Source organism: Microchirus variegatus, assembly GCF_963457635.1.
Source record: "Microchirus variegatus genome assembly, chromosome: 2".
NCBI classification, from domain to species: Eukaryota; Metazoa; Chordata; class Actinopteri; order Pleuronectiformes; family Soleidae; genus Microchirus; species Microchirus variegatus.
In genome coordinates this window covers 14673152-14686932 of record NC_139803.1, presented here as the reverse complement: position 1 = coordinate 14686932, position 13781 = coordinate 14673152, and the positions used below count along the sequence as shown (strand labels likewise).

Sequence of the window (13781 nt, the reverse complement as noted above, 5' to 3'; positions counted from 1 at the left end):
GGTTTTTTAATGACACTGTCTTCCACCATTCCAAAAAGACGTGACAGCTTTCAAAGGAGAATCTTGATCTTGTACATAAAGTAGACACACACTGCTCTTTTATTCAACAATGTATTATTCTAAGCATTGTATTGTTCTAATTACTGTGATCATGGTAGCAACATCCGCATTATTTATTGAACTAAAAAAAGAAGCGATAGAAAGATTCGGAAGGCTGATATTTGTAATCGTCTTACACAAAATAGAAAAACATCTGTCCAAAGCTGTGGCCAGAGTTATTTTATTAAGTGTATCGCTCTCCCTATACTCATATATAAGTAATGTCGAAGGTCTCAAGTGTCTTCTCCAATCCCCCATGCATTTATCAGGACTCATCTCCCTGGGGTACTTGACGGTGACAGATTAGAGGGTCTCCTCTCATGCAGCGGTAGAGAACAAAGAGCCACAACAAGACACCCTTTTACTCCCCCACATGCATCCAGCAATCTACCTGCACTTGCACAGTAGGTTTGTACACAGACGTGCATGCAGTTCTGCTCAAAACCTCTAAGTGATCTGAACAACGAAAGATGATGAGACGTAAATGAGGTAGTTCATACTGACAATCCATAGGGGGTCAAATAAACTTGGTAATTCTTAGGTTTTAATTAAGATCCAGTGTGTAAAAATTGGAGAAAACTAATGGTGAGACTGCAGATTGTGAAAAACTGACTCCACTGCCAAGCACATCCTGGATCTTTGATGGCTTTCACATGCAAGAGAGGATGTTGTTCGTCTTCATTTCTTTTGTAAGCTGCTGCTTCAAAACAAAAAACATACTGACTAGTTTGACTAGTCTGTTCTGGCTTGCTGTAGAAACATGGCGGTGCAAGATGGCGGCCTTCATAGAGCAAGGCCCATGGCTTAAATACATATAAGAGGCTTATTCTAATGCTACAAAAACTCTTTGAAATGGGGTTTTCTATGGCTGATGAAAATGGCTTTTGTGACACATTCATCAGGTTTCTGAGAACAAAAATAAATGTGTCAACAGGCATACATCGGTAATAATTGTCCCATTCAATAACACAGCCAATACCAGTTATTTAAATAACTAGGTCTGATTAATTGGTAATCCCATTTAGGATTAAGGTTTTAGGATAGTAAATGTTACACATACTATATCTCATGGACATTGCAGTTTTAGTGATTCAAAACAAATAAATTGCACATTTCTTGTCATAATTTATATATTGGGTCATGATAATTTGTCATCTTTGAAAAGAGGGTCCCCATATAAAAAGTTTGGGAAACATTGGTCTAAATAATCTGTTTTACAGTAGTGATTTTATGCTTACGCCAAGATAAAAGTAAAGTCACAGTCACTGTGTTTTACTGTCTAAAAGGAACAAACCATCCTTTAGGCTTTCAGGTCTTATATCTGTCACCGCTTGCCTCAGGCCTCTCTTTTACAAATCCAATATAAGCCTGTCCTACAAACACAGTAGTTAGTATCCATACTAGCACGGCTGCCTTATCACCTCACAGTCAATAAATAATAATGTCACAGTGAGCCTCTGAGGGCTAAATAAGGTGTCAGACATGCAGGGAACATCTGGCTTTTAAGAGTCACAAAATGAACAGAAGGAGGGGTCATCAAATTACTCCTTTTTGTGCAGAGTCAGCGGAAACGATTGTTTCTCCTCTCCCCCGACCCTCCCAAAGGCTAAACACTCAAAGAAGATAACCCTTAATCTTGTCAGAGAAAATTGCATGTGTATATAAACCCTGCAACTTTGCAACCCCCCGCCCTCATCATACATTGCAGCAGAAACAACTTAATTTTCCTGGACATTGTGCTTGCACGTCCCCTTGCACACGACTCTAATTTGCTGAAAGTTCCCGTTTATAGAATTTAGGTCAAATTATTTTCTTGTTTATATGGTGTGTAGTGGTGTAAATAGGTCGAGCAAAGTCAGCTGCAGACTTTTCACAGGAGGCAGATTTACTCCCAATAAGATAGTTTGCTCTCCAGAGGAAACATGCATGTCACTGGTGCAACACGCACCACAGTTTGAGAATCATAGATCTAGGATAATGTTGTGATTGTTGTTTGAGTATTTAAAAGACTTTGCAAAAAACAAAACATTGAAAATGTTTGCACTGAAACTGCACACATTAGCTGAATAAGTGCAAAAGAAGCCCTCCTTGCTGCAGCAGCGATAAAGAATCAGTGTCACTTGACCACTAGAAGGTCTATGTGATCACAATCAACAATCAAAGTGAACACATGATAAACATAGGCAATTCTATCGAGTCATTTTCATTCTGCAGATTGGCCTGGTCTGACCTCCCCAAGAAACTACGCACTCAAAAAGAGATGGAAGAGCTTCAAATCAATCACCATGGTCCCACCAAGACCTTGTCATCACTCTTGTTATTGCCAAAAAAAAAGCCTTCACCTCCTCCGTCATCACTGAAGCCATCATCTCATCTCCCCAGAGCTCATGTGATAAAAGGCTGAAACATTCCCCTGGATGTTTTCACCGTGGAGCTGAACATAGGGAATTCCCCTGAATCAAAATAATAAACCATTGTGCTTTCTCCGTGTTTTTGCATCCAGGGAAGACACATTTTTGGGACTGACATCGTCGCTAGCTTGTAAACCAGAAGCAGCATGGTAAGAGCAGGTGCAGTTACTAAACGGTGAGGAAAGCGCTTGAGGAGGCTCGTGTCTCCTGTGTGTCATCGAGCCATATTTTAGACACCCTGAAGAGAAGCCTGAAGAGTTTTCCGTCTTTACTCCATAGCACTTGAGTAATAAACGGCCAGGATGACCTTCGCTGACATTCAGTTGAACAGAATGAGTTTCCCTTTTTCACCTCCAGGCAGAAAGCATTCCATTTATTAAGGGAACATAAGTAATCATGGGTTTATCTCACCAGCAGCAGCAACACTAAATGATGCAGACACCTCACGGACAGTGGGCAGCTTAAGGAAAGATCTGCATAGGTCCACCAAGTAAATGTAAATATAGCCACAGAAATATCAGTGCTAGAAACAGCTGTCAGAATGTTCCCATTATTCTGTATGTCACAGATACAATATTTGGTGTGGGAATTATAGCACATAGGGTTCATGACCTCACACATCAAGTGAACGTGACAATGAACACAATGTCTGACCCCTGTCTGCACCTCACTGCAGCCAGACAGACAGTGATGTCGGGGGGGCCTGGATATGGTGAAAGACCAATACTCCAGAGATTGCCCTCGCACTGCCCTATTAATTATTCACAAATCATAACATGGCTGGCCAATAAGACACACATACACACACAAAACCTTGAGGCTAAAAAAGAGACGGAATCAGCAGGAATGCCTCGCATACATCCATAAATTTGTCCAAATAAATCTAATACGGTAACTTTGAAGTCGAAATGCATCAATTGTGAAAATAACAACAACAAAAAAAAACTTACTTGAGTTTCATAAAAAGCACTACTTCAAGTGTTATTGCTTTTTTTTTTTAATGGCAAAAACAACATACAATCGCAATATCCGTCTGAAAAAATCACAATCCGGTATTTCCCCCTTGAGAAATCTGGAAGTGTTGTTCGAGAGGTTCTCCGAGTCCTGAGAAATAATGCTTCAGATTTTTTTTTCTGCTGACCATCAGTCATGCTACAAAATCCACAGCAGAGGAAATGACATGCCATCAAGGTAACACAAGCTTAGAGAAGTAATAGAATCACAGCTGTGACCACTTTGACATATGAGGGCTGTTATTTGACAAGGCAGGGACTGCTGTTGCGACCTGGATCAGGCGAGATAAAATGATTTCTTTGTATGACCAGCAGAAGCCCATTTACACGAAAAAAGAAAGAGTAGCTTCAACGTGTTGTCACGGCTTAAATATATTTGCACAAACTTGCCATAGGCTCCATAGTAAAACAGCCTGATTATATATTCCATGGAAAATAATATTCTTAATGGCTGATTTGGCAGTGGCTGGAATTAAATTGTGTAAAGTAAATGTACCGTGATTATTGGCCACCGCAGGCACAGTAAAGAAATCTGTGGCACCATTTCTATAATATCAACATTATAAGAATTGTATTCATCCAAACTGAGAGTGAAACTAATCCTGATTGGCATTTTTTTTTTTTAGCCAAGACTCAACTATTTGTTGTCAACGAAGAGCTCTGTTAACTCTTTGTTTCAGTATCACATCACCATTGGTCCAATAAAAGAAATGCTTATTCTTGCATTTCTTCTCCTGTTGTTTCTTGTTGGTACTTAGGGTTGCAAAATTGGAAGCTCCATGGGAATTTATGGGTAAATAACAGGAATAAACTGGAAATAGTCAAAATTGAAGGTTTGGGAATGATATTGTTGCATAATCTTGGCTAAAACGATCAGATTTGATGCAAATACAGTTGAATATTAATGCTAAAAAACTATTTGTTGCAGGGCTATTGAGGCCACACCCCTTACATGCATTGCGTATTACTCCATCACATGTTACAGTATGGATGTATTCCAGGAACTGGATGGAGTACTTCCCCTTCTGGTTTGCAGCTAATTTCTTTCCACTGGCCACTCATTGTACTGCAACAATAAATACTCACGTGACCCTAAAAGCAATTTTCGTATTCACAACAGTAAAAGAGACGCCTGTAAAACTGTTCACAGGACACTTTGAGACATGGACATAGGTATTTATAGATTTTTTTGTATTCTATATTTTAATTCACAGAGTTTATTTTTGTAAAATCTTCATTAAGGCCACAAAAAAAACGATATAGATTACTTACTGATACTAACCAAACAATTGCAGAGGAGAAAATCAACTTATAGTTTTATGTGCCTGCCTTAATTAATAATTTTTTTTGTTTTTTTACAGCAGCTGATTTTGGAGCTCGTGCTGTTCACACGCAACATCCATTAGACAAGCAGCCATATGGTATCCAGACAGGTGTTAAAGTGTGTGGATCACTGGGGACCACCCAGTCAACAGGCTCATAACCATTAGCAAGACTGATGGGGAGTCAGAGTGAAGAATTTGTCAACATCAAAGACTCAACTATTGACTCTTTTTAGCATTCAACTTTACTGATACAATGAGACTGAGGATAAGAGAAAATATTGTTGATAAAAATGTATTAATCTTTTGTCATTACAAACCTGCTCCATCTTAGTTACCAAATATTCCTACCAGTGAAACAAAATGTGTCAAGGCAGAAATTAGCCTTCTTGTGCCCCCGTGTATTTGGATCAGTAATTGAAGGTGCATCAATTATTATGCTGCATCTCTGCTGACACCGTTTGAATAAGGCCAAACCTGATCTGAGCCAGAACCTATATTCACAGAGCAATGCAGCAAATAATCATAATAAAAAAGGGTTTAAAATACCACAAGACAAACCTCTTTAACTGTTCTTTAAGGGACATTTATGGGTTTTTTTCTCTCACTGCGGTGAACTCAGTGGTGATCGGACAAATGCGTCAAAAACGTCATGACAGCTTCCACAATAAAATATGGAATGTTCCATATATACAACATATATAGAATAAGTTCCTCATGTGTGGACTACGCCACACTGGTTTATGGTGATCTGATGATTAACAACACCAGCACAGCACTGCTTTCATTCTATGCATTCTATATACAACTCAGCCTGTTCATGTGAGGATTAGGTGAATATGAACGCAATTTTCCAGATATAGTTTCACCCACTTTTCCTCTGCAGCTTTACAACACCTGCTCTGCCTCTATAGATAGAGATTCAATGCACGTCTCTGGCGAGGGTTCACTTCTTAAACGCACACACACACACATACATACACATGCAAGTATGCAATTGTAATTAGAAGGGCTGTGGTAACCCCCACAGCAAGTAATGTGTAATTAGAAACAACAATCAAAGATCGACAGCCCCCACTGGTCGAAAATATCCAAATAATAATTTTTAATGCCCTCATTTAATGCTCCCCCCTCAGCTGCTGTGGCCATAGATAACGTCTCAGGGTGTGCGTTTGGAGTTCATTAGGGGTTTTCACTACACTATGACTGTAGTGACTGGGCAATAAAGTGGCAGGGTTGTTGCACACAGATTACTGGCCTGCTTTGATGGTAAAATCCTGCATCATCTAAGGCCCTATCCACACAGAAATGGCACAAGTATCTTTTTCTTTGCCGTAGATTTATTTACTGCAGGCGGAGAGTCGGTCTGACTGTCAACACAGCGAGGGAGCGAGAGAAACAGTGTCACCACAGAAACGACTCAGAATCACAGACAAGTACGAGCAGTGTATGTGCAGTGCAGCTGACTGTGTGCGGAACAATCACTTATGTGTTCATTCAAGTAAAAATAGTCTCTGTGAAAATAGGTTTCATTTAGGTTGTACCGCCCCTATTTTACGATTCAACACCAAATTTTTCCTTCACCCCTGTGTCTGAAGTCTCTTTGGGACAGGAAGTGTTCTTGTGATATCCAGCGTCTTTTTCAGGCCGACTTTCCATTGACAGTCGTTGGCTACAACAACAACAACAACAACAACAACAACAACAACAACAAAAGACAGGGACAGTGAATGCCAGAGCAAGAGAGAGGAGGGACTAATTACATAATTGTTTTCCTAAATTAGCATATTTGCCGTCTATTTGAAAACGCAAGGGTGGCTTTTTGAGATTTTGCCACTCTGGGACCCTGTGGACGGACTCTAAGGATCCATTCAAATCCCAAAGCAAAGAAATTGGGACAGAGTTGGTGGTTACACATGCTATAGTGCCTTTTCTGTGGAAAGTGTGACCCATAGTGCTTGTAACTGTTGGTATTATTAACGAATTATGATCTAAACAGCTAATCCCAACTTCATCTGAGGCCTCATCCATACTACTACAATTACATTTGAAAACGGCAACAATCTGCTTCCAGATGCTCTCCATCAAAAGTAATCTGCCTTCAAACTAACAAACCTCACAAATGCATTTCACATGACTGTTCAGGTACACTGTGAACGCATGTACTGGCACACACAAGAATCTTAATATCTCCTCTGCAGCTGTGTTTGATTAGTTTCAGAAAGTACAAAAGTAAGAACGAGGATTTCTGTTATGAGAGCAACTATGAGGTGAAACTAAAACTGAAATGAATTGTCAACAGAGCTTATTTTCCACAGATAATAGTCAAGTTGTGTTTGATAAGAATCGGCCAGGAAACATATGTGGGTAACTACGTATTTGTTTTTTCCCTCAAACTTTGCAGTTTCTTTCTAATATTGGGGTAATGCGGACAACAGGCATATCTGGAATTTGTGGGGGTTGCGTAAATGTACCCTGCAAGTGAGTCTTCCCTTCTCCTGAAATGGAATGAGGATAAACCCAAAACTTTACTGCTGAGGGACACTTCACACAGCTTAGCTTAGATCAAATCATCTGCTTTTGTGTGAAGAAGCCATATCTGTTATATTTACAGCACCAACAACAAAGGCACTGCTGTGCTTACAAGACTTAAATCCACTACCAATCAATTATTTCAGATGTTTTAACATAAAATTACATGAGACTTATCCTGTTAGTTTGATGGGGGTAATTTAATCGATTTCCTTCCACTGATGTATCTTGCGACATATGCTGAATGAGTATGAACTTCTCATGGGGTTCTCTATTGATTTTCAACCATTAAATGGAAACTCCATGCCAACAGACATCAGGGTTTTACAGGTCACCGTCATAACTGCTATCCCTCTGATTTACAGCAGCGACGTTCCAGATAATGTGTGCAGAAAACATGCTTCGTACACAAAGCACTGTATGTAGCACCACGCATTGTGTAATCCAACCCAAGTGAAATAATCAAGAAAATCATAATACTGTATGTTGTAGTTTGTGCTGTAAATAGGACTCTCTGAATCATATGCTATGCAACTCTAATAGTACACAATGGGACTACAATACATGATCTTATGTCTCCCAATTTAAACATCGATATGTCAACCATTTCAAAATATTTCTGTGGGAAAACAAATGTTCCACACTCACCTTATGTATCCCTTCAACTTCAAAACCATTCAGGTTTGCATACAGCGAGTGGTGCCTCTTTCCTAGCAATGATTTTGTTGCGACAGCCTTGGTTGGCACTGCCTTGTCCGAGAGGCCGTGTTGCATAATTCCCTGCTCCTCTGAACTCCTACAATCCAGCTGCTGTTGTCCAGGAGTGTCCGCCTCCTCGCGGCTCTCCATCTCTGCACGTGCCGGTGCAGGCTCGGGCTGCTCAGGCCGAGTGCACAGGTCATACATCACTTTCTGTCAAAGTCAGACAGCGCCGGTGGGATCAATGTGACCAAATGAGGTGTCCAGCCGAGAACAGACCATCATGGGCTTTTCATTTGCTTGAGGAGAGTGACACGGATCCTCTTTGGCAGGTTGACTTGAAAATGATGAAAGATGTAATGTTCCTTCCTTTCTTTAACAGTTCGTACGCAGGAGCCGATTTTGTCACAGCTAAGTTGAAGCGTCTGAAAACAAGTAAAGGACTGTTTTTGCCATGGTCGTCATTAAGGAGCAAAAAGTTGGAGTATACGCAGAGGAAAATAGCACTGCAGAACGTCTGTATCTTGGTTATAATTTGTTTCTGTGAAAAGTAACAGAAATCCAGTTAAAAATGAAGCAGGGGTTGTTCACAGAGGCATTTCTTTTTTTAAATTGAGGACACTGAGCTCTACAGGGACCTTACATGTTTTCAGCCTTGGTGTTTCACTATAATTTTAAGAATGTCATCATCCTGATTGCATTCTTCGGCATATTGATGTTCATTCAGATCCGCGACGCTGACATCGTCTGCTTCAATATGCCTTAGAGCTCAGTCATAGGAGAGGGTTTTCACAGATGATTGTCCAAAAATTGGAAAACATGCACAGCTCAAATTCTACCTGACATCAATGCTGAAACAGCGCGTGGAGGCCAAACAAGAGGAGATGTGCCATGTAGAAAGAAATGACAGAAAAACGATTTCACTAACAGGTCTCTATTCCAGGTCCCAGGCTTGTGATGTGGGTGGCATGTTGACTCTCTGCGAGCCGCGAGTCCTCCACCCTCAGTGTTGCTGCGGTGTCAAAACGCATTTCATCCACATGCTAAAAGACTCGACAGAGCTGCTTAATCCCATCTCAGTTACAGTGCCGTAAAGGTGAAGAAAGAGGACGAAGGGAAAAATGTGTGTGTGTGTGTGCAAGACGGCGAGTGTCGCTGTGAGGAGGGGGTAGGGAGGGCTGCTTCACTCGTCCTATCACATAAAAGCAGGCTTTGAGACGGGGCCCAATCATTACAACGACGAGACCTCGTTTCCATGGAGATGACGCTGGAATGATGTTGGCTGCCTATTGATTGTTCAAGAGGCAGTACAGACTGCAACACAGGGAGGCTGCAGGAGGCAGGCAGAGGAACAAGTGTGTAAAAGCCACACTACTCATCATGTTTTACTGCGCTTGTCCACTTTAAAAACAAATTACGCCTTACAAGGCAATTAATGCTAGATTAATAGACATGAAACTACCGTGTAAAAAGAGGTCAAACCCCACAAAAAGAAACTGTCTCACACCTTCATACTAGTTTATTTAGACTTGCTGCCCATCTATCGTCTCAAACAAGTAATATTAGGATCTACAGCTAATTTTATTTTTTGAATAAGAATGAGGCTAATGAGTCCCATCAACAAGCAGCAGCCTGAATACAAGCCAAAAGCATTTGTCAACTTATTTAGGCAGGAATCTGGTAAACTCTCACTCAGCCATGACAAACTATACCTCATTTAAAAGTAATTATATTGGTGTTTAAATATTCTGTCACATTTGCTTCATTAATGGTAAATTATACGACAATAAGGCAGCGGATTAAAAATAATAAAATATACACTGATCTGTCGGCTTGTGACTAGAAACGCAGCTTGATCAGCCAAGGCAAATGACAAGGCTGATCAGACACAGATATGCCGATACATTTGCAATTGGATGCTGCAGGATATCTTTTTAGCACATGACAAGATAGACACAGAGGTTTTTCACTGAAAGTGAAGACATACTTGCACTTTGAAAAAACCTGGACAAGGCCAAGAAGGAATAATCAAAAAACATTTGAAACCACAAAGTTAAAGAGACTCTCAAAACTCAAAAAATTTAAAATTTCACAGCTTTCATTCAACAGCACCAAAAAGATCACAAGTTGCACAATACCAAGTAGTTAAATGTCATGCTTTGCTTGCTACAACCTGCTACAAGCTAATTCCAAAACAGCAATCAGTTTTACAACTCACTTATTTAAGCCTGGTGTTAATGTTGATCCTGACTGCTCAGTGGGTGGTCAAAGATCTCAGAGTATAGGGCTGTCACTGGCTGTTTTTCTAAAAATCACTCTCAAACAAAGTGTTTAGTGTTGCGCTATACATTCAATGATATTTGCATATTTCTCTCTGCCAAGTACCCACACACAGCTACATGAGGTCGACTGGAACCAACAGCTATAAGCCAACAGCTGAGAATGCAGAGTTGTTGGTTACTTTGCCCTCTATAGTAGAGCCAGAAATACCTCCACGTGCTGCTTTCATATGCTTTAGTGTTCACTGTGACCGCAAAAACACCATGACATCACTGCTGTCTTCTTTTGATTAGCAAAAGCGGCATGGATGCAGTACAAGCTGCACTTACACAGCCCTCTGCTGGACAACTTGGTAACTACTACACACAGTCTGAAGCGCTTGTAGGCAGTGTTCATATCATTGACAAAAACCGGTAAAAAAGAATCAACAAAAATTAGACATTAAGTAAATGAAAAGTCGATATGAAAAATACTATGATGGTATCGACTGAAACTGGACAAAAAAATTAGGGTGGGAAGAACTCAGGGTAACCTTACCCTAACCCTAGGGGGAAGGGGGAGGGCTAAGGGGTGGTATTGGGATTCAGCCCTAATCTCTTAGCGAGTTCTGAAGGTTAGGTTAATCTGTGCAAGGCTCACAGAAAACTGCTGCCCCCTGCTCCTGCACCCGGCTTGTGTGCGTTCATTGATGGTGTGTAAAAAGGACGGGTTAAATGCAGAGGTCAAATTCACTATCACTAATTGGTGTGTGTGTGTAAAAATAACTCATTCTAAATATAAAGGCATACTGTATAACATAGAAGAATCAAAATGTACACGGTTTCAAACTGCACTTTCAGTTTTAAAATAATTAATTGTTCAACTGTAATAAAATGTCTTATCAATTTATGTATGTTTATGCAATAACACAGCTATTTTGATTTAAAAAGAAAGGCTACAAGAGACGGATCAAAGCTCATACATATTCCCTGCCTTGTCATTTTGTGCCAACACAGCATTTCAGTCCGTCCCATTATTCATTCCATTGTGCTCACAAGACCATGGCTTCAGAAGCCTGAAGGAAACTCTGATGTGAGCTGCACTGATCAGTCTTTCTATACCGTTTCAATGCCCTGATTTAGAACAGAGCTGCTTACAGAAGAACAGTCACCACCAGAGAGTGCGTTCATCATATGACGCAGACACCACACATAGATAAAAATATAAAATCTGCAGGAGCATTAAAGCGTCTGCATGCAAGTCAAACAAAATATCCACTGCACAGAAGTGCCATCTAGCCTTTTATCCAAGCCCATCATCGCTTAGTGCAACTGACATCCTCACACAAGACAGCCTCTTGTTAGCTTGTCATGTGACCACAGAGCAGGTTGGTGGTCAAATACATCACACACATAACTCCACCTTAAATTAGGACAGAGTAAAACATGAACCTTTCTGATACGTCAGATATCAAAAAACATGCACAGAACCCTGTCCTTCATTTAAATGACTTGGTGATGTCATGGTAAACCAGTTTTTGAATAATGCAGAAAGAGTACCACATTTATTTATGGCACAGCCATGTTGAGAAATGCACAGGAATAAAGTTTATAATGTGATATTATAACATATAAATCATACTGAAGAGTGAAAAGTGTCATGTGCATATATGAAAATAGCTTACCTCCATGTTAGTGTCCATGCATTTGGAGGGCGTGGACTCTTCTGACCCAGAGGACTTGGTGCTGCAAGGGGGCTGGTCGTCCCAGCCTGCATGGGGAGTGTTGTGAGGGTGACAAATTTTCGGAGAGCTGCTGTGACAGGTGTCCACGGCTGCAGCAGTGGTGCTGGGGTGAGCGTCACTCACTTCCCAGCCTGACGGCACCGTGTTCTGAGCTTGTCTGGTGTTCTTCTGAGTGGGCTTTCTTGAGAGACTTTTGTAGCCAGTGTGTCCTGCTCTGTGCTTCTCCTCCAACTGTTTTCTGTGACTTTCTAGCAGGTGGCAGAGGAAGAGGGCTTTTTCTCGCTCAAAGTCCTGTCTGTTATGCAAGCTCGAGGCTTCCCGGTCACCGTTTATCTCGTCATACAGAGTCAGCAGCAACAGCTCCAGCTTTGTAGATAGGTCTCTGCTGCATGAACTGTAATGTCTAAAATCTTTGATCTTCGCATGTTTAGCCGCCAAACTCCCACATCTATTCGAGTGCCTGTCCTTTTGGTGCCCACGCTTCGCCGACAGCTCCCTCACGACCCTCTGCTGTTCCCTCTCTGCTTCTTCTCGCAGACACCTCAGCTCCACACAGAGGAGTCTGTGGGCCCGCTGTGTTTGGCTCTTTTCCGCTTCCAAGTCAGCACGAAGCCTCTCAAGCTCTCGCCCATGGCCCGTCTGGCTCTGGCAGGGTTTCTTGGACGAGAGTGTCAGAGGGTTATCCCTCTCTGTCCCCATGATGCCTCAGTCACAGCACAACATGCGAGGAAAGGCATGGCACACTCATGTTAAAAGAGAGCCATGCATGGAGGAGGTGCAGGTGGGTGATGAATGATGGGTGGTTATCACAGTCATGCAGCATGCACATTTCACACCAGGTCACAGGCAACTGGAAAGATGGAACAGTGGACGATTTAAGAGAAATGTTCAAGTGTTATTGTTTTGGATGAACAGGAAATGCAGTGTTGTAGCACAGCAAAAGTACTGGAAATAATTAAAATAGGAAAACATGGAAAATATTCACAAAAGCAAGCCTAACAAACAGAGTAAATATTTTAGACATATAACTTGAATTTGGAACAACACGTGATGAAAAATAGCCTTGTCATACTTTTACCAACTAAGGAATATTTCCAAAATCAGAACTGTACTCAACACCACAACAGAGAAAATCATACATGCCCTTATTTCCTCTAGCCTACATGACTTTAAACTAAAAACTAGTAGAATAGTGCAGCTCAGGAATATTAAAAATTCAGTAGCTAGACTACTGACTAAGACAAAACCACTTTCTCCACATAACATCACTTGTGGCTTCTATACATTGGCTTCCAGTGTTTTATTTTTATTTTTTACCGTTCCAGAGCTCGGGTTTAAGACTAAAGGAGATTCCACAGTTGTAATTGTTTTTCACACTTTCTCAGTCACTACTTTCTAACATACTGTATATACTGAGATACTCTCTCTATTTGATGTACAATGACTTCAATATTTAAATCTAAAGTAATTTTTTCCCCAAGTTCAGTTTTTAGACTACCTGTTGCACCTTCTTAACAAAGCAAACAGGCAAAACAATTAATACAACAGTTATCATTATCAGACTTATCAACTTGAGTTGTTTTGTTTTAGTTTGGAGATGTTCATTTAGTGCACATCTGTTCTAAGCTTTATAAACCAAAGTCATCAAACTGGTTCAAGTCAAGGAAAACCACACTGTGCTTCACTTTGAATAGGAAATTGC

At 40.8% G+C, this 13781-nt stretch overlaps 1 protein-coding gene across 1 annotated transcript in view; it reads right to left on the bottom strand.

The window, feature by feature from the left end:
• tspoap1 (TSPO associated protein 1) overlaps positions 1-12778 on the bottom strand; it is a gene marked incomplete at its 5' end in the record, with an annotated part of 59126 nt that extends 46348 nt beyond the window's left edge. The window contains 2 exons of the mRNA XM_083910569.1: positions 8026-8289; positions 12020-12778. Coding sequence (XP_083766695.1) covers positions 8026-8289; positions 12020-12778 — 1023 coding nt within the window. The remainder of the gene's footprint in view (positions 1-8025; positions 8290-12019) is intronic.
• Between the last annotated feature and the right edge of the window lie 1003 nt (positions 12779-13781).